The 15,745-nt window shown below is 42.4% G+C and overlaps 1 protein-coding gene across 3 annotated transcripts in view; it reads right to left on the bottom strand.

Annotated features, from left to right (window-relative positions):
• LOC114631690 (myosin-4) overlaps positions 1-9,768 on the bottom strand; it is a 23,348-nt gene extending 13,580 nt beyond the window's left edge. The window contains exons 1-15 of one of the 3 annotated variants that reach the window (XM_028780058.1): positions 9,747-9,768; positions 9,499-9,547; positions 6,774-7,016; positions 6,535-6,678; positions 6,054-6,210; positions 5,427-5,454; positions 5,219-5,333; positions 4,728-4,820; positions 4,522-4,585; positions 4,274-4,372; positions 4,056-4,159; positions 2,823-2,961; positions 2,042-2,160; positions 1,792-1,941; positions 1,047-1,217 (exon numbers count right to left, since the gene is read on the bottom strand). In XM_028780058.1, coding sequence (XP_028635891.1) covers positions 1,047-1,217; positions 1,792-1,941; positions 2,042-2,160; positions 2,823-2,961; positions 4,056-4,159; positions 4,274-4,372; positions 4,522-4,585; positions 4,728-4,820; positions 5,219-5,333; positions 5,427-5,454; positions 6,054-6,210; positions 6,535-6,678; positions 6,774-6,977 — 1,587 coding nt within the window. In that variant the 5' untranslated portion in view covers positions 6,978-7,016; positions 9,499-9,547; positions 9,747-9,768. Of the gene's footprint in view, positions 1-1,046; positions 1,218-1,791; positions 1,942-2,041; positions 2,161-2,822; positions 2,962-4,055; positions 4,160-4,273; positions 4,373-4,521; positions 4,586-4,727; positions 4,821-5,123; positions 5,142-5,218; positions 5,334-5,426; positions 5,455-6,053; positions 6,211-6,534; positions 6,679-6,773; positions 7,017-9,498; positions 9,548-9,746 lie in introns of those variants that run through there. The other 2 variants (XM_028780060.1, XM_028780059.1) reach the window with 2 other exon arrangements.
• Between the last annotated feature and the right edge of the window lie 5,977 nt (positions 9,769-15,745).

Genomic DNA, 15,745 nt, shown 5'->3' with positions numbered 1-15,745 from the left:
GAGAGAGAGAGAGAGAGAGAGAGAGAGAGAGAGAGAGAGAGAGAGAGAGAGAGAGAATGCATATGTGTGTGTATGCTTGAAAGCTTCTGGAAGCCAGAAAAGGATGGAGGATTCCTTGGCGCTGGTGTTATAGGTGTTTGTGAGCCACTTGATGTGGGTGCTGGAATCACAATGCCAGACCTCATAATATAACAACAAGCACTCTGAAAGCACTAAGCCATCTCTCTGGTCCCAGAAGCCCAACAGTTCTGAACAGTGAATTTGTTTAATAATTTCTATCTAAATATGATACATCTGTTGCTCCAACTTAATTGGACTGATTTCATTAATTACTAATTCCCTTAATTACTAATGGAGAATTCAGAGCTTATTCCCAAGGTAAGGTCAAATGGAAGTTTAGTGTATTTACTTTCTAGTAATCATGAGTAAGGGATGAATTGATAGATTCAACAATTAACTCCCCAACCTTAAGCATCTTACTATGCAATGCCCTGTTATACAGTACACACATGAGGATATATGTGTAATGAACATTTTAGTCATACCAGAATTAATTAACTATTCAGAGTACTGGCTGTACTTTCATCTCTTCCTTCCACACCAATGAAATCGTGTAGGAATAAAAACTGAGGAATAAGGAAGCCCATATATGGCTGTATGTGCCTTTAAGCACTCAGGAGACAGAAATACAAGGATCTCTGTTTGTTCAAGGCTGGCCTGGTTCTACATAGTGAGTTCCAAGGCCAGTGAAGGTTACATAGGGAGACTAGGGAGACTCTGTGTCATTAAAAGACTGAGGAAGCATGAAGTTCTAAGAGCTCAAAATGTGAATCCATGTATTTCGCATGTGTCATTGTTCTTTCCTGGAGACTACTGTACTTTATTCATTAGTAACAGATCACTCATGATGTGCCTTCGAACTGATCAGAGCACGCAACCTTGTTAAGAGATGCTACTGCTTACTCATTGAGAACTGGGATTGTATGTAAACATAGGAAGGCAGACACTTTTCATGCCTGCTTTGAAGTTTCAAAAGTCACGCAAACCTTCTCGATGAGCTCAATGCAGGCCGCCAGGTCCATCCCGAAGTCAATGAACTCCCAATCAATGCCTTCCTTCTTGTACTCCTCCTGCTCCAGCACGAACATGTGGTGGTTGAAAAACTGTTGCAGTTTCTCGTTGGTGAAGTTGATGCACAGCTGCTCCAAGGTGTTGAACTATATAGGAAGAGATAAATGAATGTAAGCAATTTGGTTATATTTTCCCTATTTGTTTCTATAAGCCCAGCTGAGATTTTTTTTTTCGAATTTTGAGACATTTGGAGTCTCAAAATTGGAGGTTTAGAATTTCAGATCATCCCTTAATGGGTGGGTGTTAAAATTCTAAACTAAAGAGTTAAATCTTCAAACGTTTTCCAAGGAACTATATTAAATCTTGCATATTGAGTAAAAGGTTATTAAGTAGGAGCTCTCTGACATATTCAGATAGGGCAACCTAAGAAAGTGTTTCTATGCTTGTGTGTTTGAACTCAAGATCAGTTTTGAACAAGTTTTTGTGGCCATCCTTTGAGACTCTCTCTAGTCCTGAAAACATTCAGGACTAGAATAGCATTCTCTTTTTTCTTGTTCACACTCACTGACGTGTTTTCAGATCCCTCTGGTGACCCAATTCATCAGGAATTTGTACTTTTTGTAGAGCATGTTTTGTCTTTTGTGAAAAGTTTTTCCAGGGCTCTGGCAAGATCAGTCACGTGCCTGCTAAAGTGGATCTGCTAGTCAGCTCATTACTCACGTCAAAGATCTCAAAGCCAGCAATGTCCAAGACCCCAATGAAGTACTGCCTGGGCTGCTTGGTGTCCAGCTGCTGGTTGATGCGGGTGACCATCCACAGGAACATCTTCTCATACATGGCCTTGGCCAGGGCACCCACGGAGTTGTACACCTTCAGGAAGAGCATCCATTTAGTCATTTGAGTTGGACACAGGGATGATCTTTTAAGTCTCCAGTGGTTCAAGTGAATCGGGAGCTTGAATCATGCTTACCTGCTGCACTGTCTGGCCTTTGGTGACATACTCATTACCGACCTTGACCCTGGGGTAGCAGAGGGCTTTGAGCAGGTCAGCAGAGTTCAGACTTGTCAGATAGGCAGCCTTGTCAGCAACTGCAGGGAAGAAGCAAGAGCAGTGGGTCTGACTGCGACTACATTCCAAATGGTGACACTGGCGACAGTGGTTTCGCCCAAACAGTGAGGTGCAAATGTTGTGAAGTCTGTCTATTTGTTTATGTCTGAAAAGCACTCCCCCTCCTAGTGCCAACTCTAATTGATCATAAGTTGGAGCTTGGGGAGCCTATGCTCTGTGTGATATTTAAATGCAGCAAAAGTACACTGCAGATAATAATGTGAAAACCCAAACCCAGCAGTGGCAAGGAAATTCCGAATTATCCACTGGGATAAAATGTGCTCCCATCAAGAAGAAAGTATTTTCTTATAAAAAGCAAATGAAGAATGAAGAGGGGTGAAGATGTAGCTCTGGACAAGGCTGGGTTCAGTCCCCAGCACCACACACACACACACACACACACACACACACACACACACACAATCATGCACACATGCAAAGGAAAAACAGAACAAGGGAATGGACAGAAATAATAAAGCTCTTGGAAATTTGCTCAATAATGTAAAATATCAGTGTATCATCTCTTCACCCTAAGCCATCTTTCTTTCCTTAGAAAGGTCAGGGAGTACAAATGGGTCCCTGGCTCTGAAAAGGCTCATGTCACCAGTTGTATCAGATGGGATGGTGACAACAGGAGGGTTACCTTCAGTGCCATCTGGCTCAGCCTGCTCTTCCCTTTGCTTTTGCTTGAATTTCATGTTCCCATAATGCATCACAGCACCTGTGAGCTTGTAAATGGCCACCTTTTCATCGGCACTGAACCCCAGGATGTCCACAGCAGTCTGTTGAAAGAATTAAATTAACACTTACCACTATGGCCAACTTGTTGGGGACACTAGGGGTCTGGCTTCCCACTTCCTCACCATGCTTTGCTTTCTATCTGACTAATACTCTGATGGCTTACAAGTCAGTTTCTTCTCCTCTGAGCCACAGAGTAACGTTAGGAGACATAGATAAGCCTTTCCATGTGAGACGTGTGGGTGCTAAGACAGCACATGTGCCATCCACACGCTTTCTTGTTTCTTGTCTCCCAGCTCATTTCTTCAGCTCCTATGTTGCACTAACTTAATGCACAGCTCCAGCCTGCCCTCCTCCCACCTTACTTGATATGGATCACTCAGTGGAAAGAGGCATGAAAAGAGCATTGGCTCCCACTGTCTCCTCACATGTTTCTTTGATACCAGCTCACAGCTTTGCTGACCATGGGGTACCTGGGCATGAATTTTTCCTGACCATTCACATTTGTTGAAATGTTTTCTGTTTTATTCTCCACTCTATCAAATTCTGTTTACATTCTTAGTTATTCATGCTAAACATTGATGGTTTTTTTTTTTTTTTTTTAGATAGAAGCTGGCATCAGTAGAGGTCTATAAAAGTGTGTCTCTCCTAAAACTTCTTCTTTTCTTCTAATCCTAGCTTGCTGGGGCTACCTCATCCTGAAACTACAGATTATTAACAAGGCCCTACAGTAAGGAAGGCTGTTAGGCTTTTTTAAACCTTTCAGAATAGACTACTTATTCTAACACTATAGCTTTTCCAAGATTCCCGAGTAAGGAGGCTAACACAAGGTTGAAAAGAAATCACTGTCTTATAAGGTATAAGTGTTGAGCCAAGAGTAACTAACACCATAAAAAGTAAAAAGACCCATCTAGGTGAGGGATGCCAGGTACCTAACATTTATTGCAGATAGTTGAAACATAAGTGCATATGTGGGGTAACATTTAAATCTGTGATTTTTTCCCCAAATATAGAAAGCCTGAAAGGTATCCCTGTCTGACCCACTGTCTGTCCTAGTCCCATTTCACTCTGATGGAAAGAGAGAGAGTTCCGTGCGGGAAAGGGCTTTGCTATCTCCTGCCTCTCCCCTAACACTTACATCTGTGGCCATCAGCTCTTCCTGGTCATCGATGCTGGGCACTGTGATTTCACCTTGACTGACGTAAGCAAAGTCATATGGGTTGGTGGTGATCAGAAGCATCTCTGGACACATGGGAAAGAACATACAGAGTAAGTTTGGGTTTTAGCACATTTCAGGGGGACATCATAGGCAGGGTGTTATCTTCCTTGAAGGAAATAAATCGTGATGTTCCTTACCAATAAGCTCTGGTTTCTTATTGGACATGATTTGGTAGAAGATGTGGTAGCTTCTTTCAGCCTTGAGCTGGAAGGTGACTCTGGACTTCTCTAGCAGATCTGGAAAGGCAGATTAAGCATGTTTTAAATGAAAAGTCTACACGTGGAAAGTTAAGCTTTCAACTTCACACAGCAGAAAGAAGAGCAAGGTTTGCCAGCATGTGTGCCCCAAAGAAAAGGCTCTCAGTCGCCAGTGTTCATTAACTCACAAGTTTCAATATCTGCAGAGGCCAGTTTGCCTGTGGCACCAAAATGGATTCTGATGAATTTACCCTTAAAAAGGCAAAGGAGGATTGGTTAAAAGCTGGAAATCATTTTATTAACTAAGGGCCAAATAGGTGGAAAGTTCAATGACATGGCATATCTAAAAGAGTGGTGGTCATTCTCACACAAACAGGACGACCAGGAGACTTACAAAACGAGACGAGTTGTCATTCCTCACAGTCTTGGCATTGCCAAAGGCCTCCAGCAGAGGGTTGGCACTGATGATTTGATCTTCAAGGGTCCCCTTAAGAGAAATGGGAAAGGAAGTTAAAGTTTGGGTTATCTGAGTTATATATACTAAAATCGCCTATCTGTCCTCCTCTTGTTCGTCACACCCTACAGCTAGGCAAGGATTTAGAAGGAGGGCAGGAGCCAGCATTGGAGAGTGGGACACTCCTGTGACATGGCTTGGTTTCTGTGCCTCTCAGGCCCCACTGTTGCTTCTGAGAAAAGGCTGAGGGGACTTGGGCCTTTAACTTGCTAACATATCACCCCATTCATCTGAGCCTCTCAAAGCCCTTCCAAGGTTTATTTTCTAAACTCAGACATCATGGGCATCTGGTTGCTATGGTTTTGACATGCCACTGTCATGCTTTGAAAAGCCTGGTTTTCCTCTTTCCTCCCTCAGATGGACATGCCCACCTGCATTTTGCCAGAAGTCGCTTCCTCTTTCTTCTTGTCCCCAGTGACTGCAATTGTTGCAAAGTACTGGATGACACGCTTCGTGTTCACAGTCTTCCCGGCCCCGGATTCTCCACTGAGAGGATAGAATGAATGTCAGAATGAAAAGCAGGAGGTTCTGCCCTAACAATCAAAACTCATCGGACAGGAAGGCATGGTGTCTACATACGTAATCAGGATGGACTGGTTCTCACGATCTGTGAAGGGAAGAAACCACAGACAAAGTAAGCAAAAGCACACAGACACTACTAAATGTGTGTTCTTCTTTTCACAAGTCTTAGGAACCAAGTGTAAAAGATGTGCTAATTATCACACTGGTCTCATCATTAACATGAAGGATTATGGGATGCACCAGTTCACTCTTTTACAGTGAGAATCAGCCAAGCAACAGGTGGCCTAACAGTCTCCTGTCTCCTTCTTTCACCTGGCTCATAATTCAAAGTCCTGTCATGTTTTGAATGTCCAGGCTGCATTCCCTATAGTGCTTGTGAAATTTCAAAGCTTACTTTGTAAATGAGATAATACAGTATATATAATTAAGATGCAGAGTTGATACCTAACTTTGAGCAAATTGAACTAAAATGAGCGTTAAGCAATTTGGATTTTTAGCATAGAAACATAAGCAAATTTCCCTATGCTTTTGTAATTGGTTTATCATATTCTTAATCAATTTTTCCACTCTTATTGCTCTTATCACATGCGCAAAGCACTTCATTCTCAAGAGGCTGGCCATATGTTCTCTGTGCTACAAGTGTTTTCTAGTACTTGTAGAGGTTGCGATTATGGATATACGCACCCGTCAGCATGAACTGGTAGGCGTTGTCAGAGATGGAGAAGATGTGGGGCGGGGCCTCCTGTCGCTTTTTGCCTCGGTAGGCCGCCACCACCTCAGGGTTGTACACCGGCAGCCACTTATAGGGGTTGACGGTGACGCAGAAGAGGCCGGAGTAAGTCTGCACAAAGATAAGGATGCTCAGTCAGCAATCACCTCATTGCTCTAACTTGAAAATAATACTGTGTGGGCAAGGGGAGAGGATCTAAGGAAGTGCGGGTCCTCATGATGCTTCATGGCTACATCTATGGGCAGCTTCTCCTCTGCCCCATCCTCCATTGTCCACTGCGGCACTAATGTTCCAGATAGCCAACTAATGCGGCTAGGCAGAGAGCTATCCGCACGTGCATTTTCAAAGACTCCATAATTTACAACACTGACATAATGGGACATTTCAACAACAGAAAGTACACGGGCTTGATGAAATACGACAGGGGACACTCACGTAGATCATCCAGGCTGCATAACGCTCTTTGAGGTTGTACAGCACAGCGGGCTCGTGCAGATGAGTCATCATGGCCATGTCCTCGATCTTGTCATACTTGGGAGGGTTCATGGAGAAGACTTGATCTTCCTTGACGGTGACCGTCTGTTAAGAATGGAAGGATTCAGTTGGTGCCAACTAATTAGCAGAAGAAGAGTATTCATGCTTCTCTACCTCTCCCACTTCTTGCTTTTACTCACAGCTCCGCCTTCGGTCTTGGCTGTCACCTTCCCCCCTTCCCTGCTCTGCACTGTTGCTTTCACGTAGGACTCCTTAGCATCCACCACAAACACGGATGATTTGGCATCAAAAGGCTTATTCTGAGCCTCGATTCGCTCCTTTTCAGACTTCCGGAGGTAAGGAGCAGCCTCCCCGAAAACGGCCATCTCGGCGTCGGAACTCATGGCTGCAGGCTATTGGTGGCAGCTCAGGGCCAGGTGCACCTAGAGGAAGAAATGGACTCGAATGATAACCCTGGCCTGTGGCTTTCCATGCTAACAGGCTTTGTTTGCTCACTCTCTTATGCCATTTCCAGTTCCTCCTGTGGACTGTGCCAGGGAGCTAAGAGAAGACAAGAGTACCTAATAGCCCTGGGATGATAGTTTAATTTTTTGTGACATTTTAAGCCTTGGTTCTTCCTTCTGTATTACAACAAAAATTGAGAGCTGTGGGGAGGGGGTGATAGCCATCCAACCACATTTGTGTGTTCATCACCTTTTGTTGTTTCTGTGTGTTCTATTTTTTTAAACCCCTTTCCTTTCCCTACCCATATGTTCCATTTGTTTGTTTGCTTGCTTGTCATTGTGATGATACAAAGACATAGAAAATAATTTTTCTGTTTCATCTTAATGAACCTATTTTTTAAAAACCTAAATATTGATAGTACATATTTTTAATTCTAGCAATTGGGAGACAGAGGCAGGCAGATAACTTTGAGTTTGAGGCCAGCCTGCTCTTCGTAGTTCCAGGAAAGCCAGAGCTACATAATAGAGAGATACTATCTCCAAAAAAAAAATTTAGCCATTTTCCCTTGCCACAAACTACTAAAATTGAATGTTGAAATTATTAACTTTGGATGTAAGAAAAAACATCTACATTCAGGTTGAATATTTTATGCACACAAACTTCTAGTTAACTGACAAGATATAAGTAAATAAAGGAAAAAATAAATACAATGGCTATTAATAAAATATTAGTATAAGGAAAACTCTAAAATAATGGCAAATAATCTTTCCCAGGTCAAAACCAAGTCCCTTTTGTCAGCTTTTAAACTATGCACAAGTTGTCCCTCTTATCTGAGCAGAGATAAGTTTAAAGGATTGCTGAGGAAAATAAGCATCTGCATTTTAATGAGACTGCTCCTCAGTTCCATCAAAGTCTGTCTTTGCCAGCTTTAACTGGCTTCAGCCTCCCCCTTGTTTCTGCCCGGTCCTTGCTGCATCAGGCTTATGGCCTCCCTCTAGCCTACCCTCTCTTTTTGAAAACATCACATTTCTAATTTCTCTCCTGAAACTGATAGCCACTACGAAGTTTCAAGCCAAAACCAATTCACTACTTTTTTTTCCAACTGACAAATCCTGGTCAGATAAAACAACTCCGTCTCCAAAGTAAAAGCTGGTGACCTCTGGAGTGGAGGAGGGGACAGTACAGAGGACAGCATGCTGGTACTAGTGACTGACAGTGATGGCAAAGGTGCCAATCTTTCATAGGCTTCCTGTAAAATATCTCCGTCTTCTGTTATAGACAGTGACTCTCTTCTCAACATAGATATGAAATTTCCCCCATACTGTAGCTTAGAATCAACAAAAGGCTTATAGGGAGACATGGAAATTGAGACCTGTTTTCAAGGGGCAGATATTGAAACATTGGGTGCTAGCACTTTTCCCTTCAAATGCTATTCTACGACCTTGCTTTGGGGTTTTTAAGTGAAGCGTTTTTGAATCGATTACTCTGCCCTAATGATTGCTGTTATGCAGTAGATCCAGGGGCACAGGAAGGACATCATTCCTCTGTTCCTGTCTCAGAAGTCCTTTGTTACCTTTGTGTCACTTGTCTTCAAGGAACCTCCACTTTGTTGTGTGGTGTTGGGCTCTATCCACACAGATGTAATCACCTCCAGTGTCAACAAGTAACATTTATTCCCTTGGAAGCAAAAGATTTACTACTTTTTCTACATTGATATTACCTAATATATTAACCATAAACTTGCTTAAATCAATTATGTAATACATAGCAAGTTTTCTTCATCTATATGTTCTTCACGTACATCTCCTCATGCAGAAGATGGGAGACCCACTGAGTGTTTTGATTGGTGGAAGAGTCCTTGGCAACCACTGGCTTAGATCGTAGACAACAAGAGCCAGAGAAACCTTAGCAGCCCCTACTTGAATCTGCCCTTCTGATTTTACTGATGAGGAAACTAATGTTCAACAAAGTAAAGGGTCACCCAAGGTCACCAAGGTGTAAGAGACCATGTCAAGCTATGAACCCTGCTGTCTAAGTCCAGGTCTAGTGTTAATGCTCTTCCAACACATGTGTCTGAAGAGACGCAAAAGCTAGCTGGTGTGGCCCTGAGAGTTGAATCAATGAAAAGCCTAGATTGGCACCCAGAAATTTTGACTTCTGGTGCAATGTTTTTTTTTTTTCTATGTAGCCTCTTTCATTGGTTGAATTGCATAGCAGTTCATATTAGATATACTTGAGGTTTGTCTTCTTCATCAAGTTCAACAAAATGCAAAAGTAGAACTGTATAACATTTTGTCTGATTAAATGGCTTCAAAAGGTAAAGTTTCATGAGAAGCTGATTTTAAAGACCAGCTGCTCCTATGCCCAATAATAAGGTAGAAAATAAAATCGCCACTCAATAAAACATAACAATAGAGAGAGGCCTTTGTTCTTTGGAAGGTAATAATAAACTTCTCTTACCTCTTGTGCTATCAGATGAAGAAGGAGGCAGGCTTGAGTCAGACAAGTACTGTTGAAAGAAAAAGAAGAGATGCTAGGTATTTCCCCCCATTTACTCACGAAGTCTTAGAACTATATTGTATGCAATTCCTTTCTCAGGGATATTGACAGTACTTAAAGTTTGGGAAGGAGTAGTCATGTCCCTCACATGAGCACTCACTCACATCGGGAGTGCACAGCTAGCCAAGTGTTCTGCCACACATACCTACCTTTAAGGATTTGAGGAAGGACAGGACAGAGGCACCCTAGCTTCACTTTTATACAGGCTGTTCTGCAAACACAGCAGCCACCTCAGCTGTCCTAGCTAGGGACCTACTTGGCAAAACCATTTTTGGCAATCTCTTTGCACAATATTCACTGACTGTGGCTGTGAATGGATATAATTAGAAATATTTCTTGTCATCTATAAATAATTTGACAGGGGATGATCTAGGGTTCTTTATAGGCATCTGATAGGGAATGGGGATCCAGGGTTTGGGAGGCTGTTTCTCCCGGCTTGGGTGTTGTATCATTCATCACGGAATTCAAAGCCAGGTCCCTACTTACTCCTGTGCCTATAAAGCTGTTTCGACAGGATGAGCCCAGTGTGAGAAGAGTGGGACTAATTAATCTGCTAGTGCTTAGAGCCATTACGGAGTCTGGAATGAACTTTAGATCTGACACTGTGACTGGAAGCACTGAGTGACAGATATTAAGATAAAATTCTTGGGCAAGGGCTGGGGTTTCAGAAAGACTGCTGATAGATTCTTCTGAAGTCTGAAGGTCTAGCCATGAGGGGGAAAGTGAATTCCAGATTGGGCAGTGGGGGCGGGGAGGACAGTAAGGAGAGGGGAAGTCCAAACAGAGATGAACTTGTCTGGTCCCTTTCTAGAGGGTTTGTCACAGATGTCTCCCACTCATGCGTTCACTGCAGGGACAACAAGCTGCTGTGTGATAGCCCACATGTGTTTCTACTGCATCACAGAAGGAGATACAGACATGACTTCCCAGGGCATGGGCAAATGCTCAGGGCTAGCTGTAGCATCGATGAGGTGGGTTCTACATACTTTTACTTAAGGTGGGAGGAAAGGCATGCTGTCCACAAAACTCTCCCCACGGACAGAGAAGGTGGGTGGATCGGCCCCCACAGTGCCCTTGAAAGGCAGAAATTAGATTTGACTAACTTGATACGGGCACAGCTGTTGCTGAATATGACAGGAAATCTACTCTAACTGTCACTGTGATCTGGTGTGGTATTTTCAACCAAGGTCTCCTGACTTAAATTGCTAAATTCAGTAGTAGATGGTTGCCTTATAATTCTATTAGGTGAAGTTGTCTTTCACAGGCTGGCAGGTTAATCTTTTATACTTTTAAATTGCCGTTGGGTCTAATGCTACGAAATAGGTTATCCTTCATGGCAGCAACCCACATGAGTGAGTGGCTTACCGAAAGTGTTAGGCTCAAAGCCAGAAAGAAAACTGTTCTGACCCTCTAAGATTTTCCACAACTCATTTCTTCATCCCTTTTCAAAGCTATCATCCCTATTATAGACATTTATTAAATACATTTGCCTCTGAAAGATGAAAGAAGAAAAGATGAATGTGGCCAGGACAGAGACCACGTTTGTACATTAGTAGCTAAAAGATATTGACTATGGACCTTGTCATTAAACCATTAATCAGTTACAATCTTGAGAATCCCAGAAACACTACAATGACATAATAGTGGCAACCAGCAGGGACCACAATAATAGACATCAGAGAACACCACGGATCATGGGCAGGAAGAGAAGAAAAGTGACCTTGATGGAGGGTGAGCACAATTCCTCTGGGCTTGCTTGTCCAAGGGGTGTCTAAATAGAGGACACAGGAAAGGAATCTGAGCTCTCTTGTACTTGGGTGGTACTTTATGACTACATACATGTGGGAAGGCCCATCTTGTTCCAAAGTAGATTTTGGATACACTATTCAGTAGCCCAATAAACACTTCTTGCTGGCATTTTCCACTATTATCTTCACAGATGAGGAAAGACAGGTTTCTGAGAGTTTGTATATTTTTTTTATCTGTTGTAAACACATCTTGGAGAAATTTAACACTGTTTAAACCTTGCATGGTCATAAAAGTTAATTGTGTGTTGTAAGTAATTGTGTTAAGTTATATCACTGTGTGTGAATTGGTGTATAGTCTCATTCCTACATGTCTTTATAAAATGCTCAGGACAGTGTCACTAGGGGGCACTGCGGTACACATTCCTCCCTTAGGGATGCAGGTCACAGATACACACAGACTTCTGAATCTCTGAGGGAGTTAAAGTGGTTGTAAAAGATTGTAGATGTTTAGGGAATGTCCAGTAGACAGGTTTTTCAGGTTTTGATATACATTTTGTAACAGAGTGGAAACTCGGACTGGAGATATTCATAGCCTAGTTTTTGTGGTGTCTAGCCATGACAGCACATCGATAAAACATCTTAAAACCCAGTAAGTCCGATGGGTATTTGTTTTCTTTTAAATTACCCCGAGACTCCCACATCACTACTGGGAAAAGTTACAGATTCATTTCTATGTCGGTCATTAATTGTACTCTACATACTTTTTCCAGAGTGTGGTGTCTTGCCTTCACTTTCAGTCAGCTTCCCCTTTCCTTGTTCTGCCGTTATCAGATGTGTTCTCCTGTCACATCTTCTCTGAATTGTAAGTTCATAGGTGGTCATATAGCTTCTTCCTATGCACTTCATCTTGATGAACACTTCCCCAACTCTCTTTGTCCCCTTCCCCATAACTCAGCTTCATATATTGCTACAACATCCTCTTGCACATACTTACCCACCAGAAGTTGACATTTCCAAAACCAGGAAGCTATAAATAAGCTAAAACCAAGACGCAACACACAGAACTATGGAAAATATATGAGTCTGAAAGTCAGGACTATGTCAAGACTTGAGTTCTTATGTTGCTGGATATAAATGGGAAAATTCTGTCTTGGTGACATATTCATCCCTTGGCCCCAACACTCGCAAGATTTTTACACACACACTACTTTCCTTCCATGCCTGTCTACACCTTTCTTCTCCTTATTCCAGTAGGTGAAGAGGAAGAAGCACCTGCTAGGTGTTATAATTAACTCAGGGCACAGAGTCTTAGGAAAACAAGTCTCAGAAGGGGAAGAATGGAATGCTTTGACTTTCTGTAACAATCAGTCCGTTTCATTCTTTAGGGCTCCATTGATTCCTGGTGCAGTATTTAAAAGTAGATTAATCGTGTTTCCCTCCTCATTGTCTGACACTTCCGAGTTGAGGAATCATGCTGTCCCCGCTCTTCAGGTAGCATTAGTAATTAGTGTTTGAGAATCTGATTTCCCAGATATTGATGAACTATAATGACAAATAAATCAACAGATAACTTTAATTCTAGCTCAGGTCCCCTTGAATCCTCACCTGCTTGATCCCAACTAGACAGCAAGGCTGGCTTTGCTATTTTGCTCCAGGAGGAGGTCTTGGAGAGTAAAGGCCAATGTAAATTTTAGGATTTACTTTTCTTTTTGAGATTCAGCACTAGGAAACCTTTAATGTAGAAAATGTAGCAGGATGCCAGAGCCACAACTGCTGCCAATGGGTTTCTGCCATAGTGCTGGAAGGAGAGGAAAGAGGATACACTACCTTCCCTCTTGGTAGCACATCCATGACGGATGGCTGTGAAGAGGGAAGACTCTACTGTGAGGAGAGGTGGAGTCAGTTTTTAGTTTTCATGAACCAGTTATTAGTGGTATGTCTGCACTCTAAAAGTTTCACTGTGTGAATGGCTATCAGTTGGTTAAAGGGGTCGAAACTGAGAAACTATTAAAGAAAATATGTTCTTATTAAATACATGCTGCAGTTGGAGGAAATTCAGAAATAAAATGTGAGTAAATACAGCTCCTTTTATTTAAACAAAGCAGAGATCATTCTAAAATGTGGGCTTGCCTGGAGTAACAGGGCCAAGATGACAGATGTAACCACTGGAGAGGAGGGGTGAGTGAGGGCAGAACTCGAGGGGAAAGACAAGGTGGTATAACAGAAGGACAGAGAAGATGTGGTGATTTAGGGAATGAGGGAGAGCGGGGAATGGGGTAATAAATGGGTTAAAGATAAAAAAAAAACAGTGCAGAAAGTGAAAGACCAGAAGAGGACAGGATGGAATGACTGCACCACAGAGATAAAACAATACCGGAACTGAGTAGGTGAGGTCAGGCAAAAGCAAGCAGAAGGTGAGATAGGGTGAAATATCTGAAGCAACCTATAAAGTGGCAAGCCTAGATGAGGAGGGGAGATAAGACAGCAAGCAAGAACAGCCCTGGGCGATGAGCTGGGATGTGCAAGCGAGTGGAAGGGTAGGCAGAACAAAAGAACTGGAGCGGAAAGAGGAGATGGCTTAGAATAACCGGACATTCGAGATAAGACTGGATATAATACGTAATACCAGGAGATAAGATAGGGTGAAGTGAAGGGAGAGGAGAGACGGGGAAGGATCAGTGGTTTGGACTCAGAAATGAAAACAGAATGAAAGATAGGATCAGGGTGGAGTGATTCAAGCAGATGATACCGGAAGCAATAGCTGAACAGGAAAAAGCATCCGGGAGTTACTCTAAACCCCAAAGATACAAGACCCCAGGCCTTCATATATAAGGCTTACATTTTGACATTTTGATTGTCTATAGTTACAGTGAGCCATAAACAAAAAATCATAGTAACTGGGAGACATGAACGATTTTTAAAGATGTTTACTTGTAGGGGTGTTTTGCCTGCATGTATGTCTGTGCATCATATGTGTTCCTAGTGCCCACAGAAACCATAAGGTGGTGTCAAACCTAAAATTGGCATTATAAATGGTTGTGGGCTGTCATATTTGTGCTTAAGATTGAATCTGGGTCCTCTCGAGAAGCAGCAAGCCAAGCCATTATCTCCTTAGTCTGAGACACGAACTACTGTTAAAGAGTCTATGAAGATTTCCTTAAAGAAGTGTAATTCAAGCTTAGACTTTGAAGAAGAGTAGATCTCAATTTCTGTCTTATTTTTCTATTGCTGTACTAAAACCCCATTGGCCAAAGAAAGAGTTAGTCTTTTTCTCTTTTAAAAGAAAGTATTTAATATAGCTAATGGGTATTGAAGGTTAGAGTCCATGATGGTAGAGGGGAGAAATGCTCCTCCATAGCTCACATTTTGATCCACAATCATGAAGCAGAGAGAGCCAACTGACAACGTCATTAGCTTTTGAAGCCACAAAGCCCCTCTCCTGCAGTGACAGACCTCCTCCAACAAAGCTTTGCCTCTTAACCCTTTCCAAACAGTTCCATCAGCTGGTAACCCAGTGTTTAAATATATGAGCCTATGGGGTCCATTCTTATTAAGTCAGTCATAGCGTGCCAAAACATGGAGGTAGGAGGTGATAAAAGATTCTTGAAGTGGAAGAAACATGACATTCTAAGTCCCAGATCCATGGACGAGAAGTACAGCCGCGTCATAAAGAGGAAAGGGGGAGCATTACCAGTGACGCTTGCAGGGGAGTCAAGGATCACCTTTGGGATCTGACTTTTACGTGAAGAGCAAAGGGATGGTTTAAAACTAGAAAGTGATGTCATCAGATCACTCTGGCTATGGTTAAGAATGTCGGAGACTTGGGATGGAAGCTGAGCTGTGTGACAGAGTAGATTATAACTGATGGTGGATTGAAGAAGATAGCAGCAAAGACAGAAGTTGACGGCCTCTGAAAGAACATGTGGTTTGAATAAAAAATGTTCCCACACAGGCTCATGTATTTGAGGATTTTTGGTCCCGAGGTAGTCACCCTGTTTGAAAGGTTATGGAACTTTTAGGACATGGAGGCCTGCTGAGGAAGGACATCACTGGAGACGGGCTTTGAGAAGCATGGTCTATCCCGGCTTCCAGCTCAATCTTTCTATTTCCTGATGAACTGACAAAATGTGATCAGCCATGCCTGCTGTCATGTGGTCCCCACTATTATGAGCTCTTAACTCTCTTGGACCATAAGTTAAATGAAACGTTCTCTTTTAAGTTGATCTTGGTCATGGTCTGTTGTCACAGTCACAGAAACTAACTAATGTAGAACTTGATTTACTGGGTAAAGGAAAAAAAATTTAAAAAATGAAGATGTTAAGGCTGCTGCTGAGATTTTGGGCGTGAGCAGCTGTTGTCATTTACTGTGAAAGGATATTAGATATAATTGTGCTTTGAAG

This window comes from Grammomys surdaster, unplaced genomic scaffold (assembly GCF_004785775.1).
Source record: "Grammomys surdaster isolate TR1022 unplaced genomic scaffold, NIH_TR_1.0 364, whole genome shotgun sequence".
NCBI classification, from domain to species: domain Eukaryota; kingdom Metazoa; phylum Chordata; class Mammalia; order Rodentia; family Muridae; genus Grammomys; species Grammomys surdaster.
The sequence above is the reverse complement of the archived record's forward strand: the minus strand, read 5'-3'. Positions and strand labels throughout refer to the sequence as shown.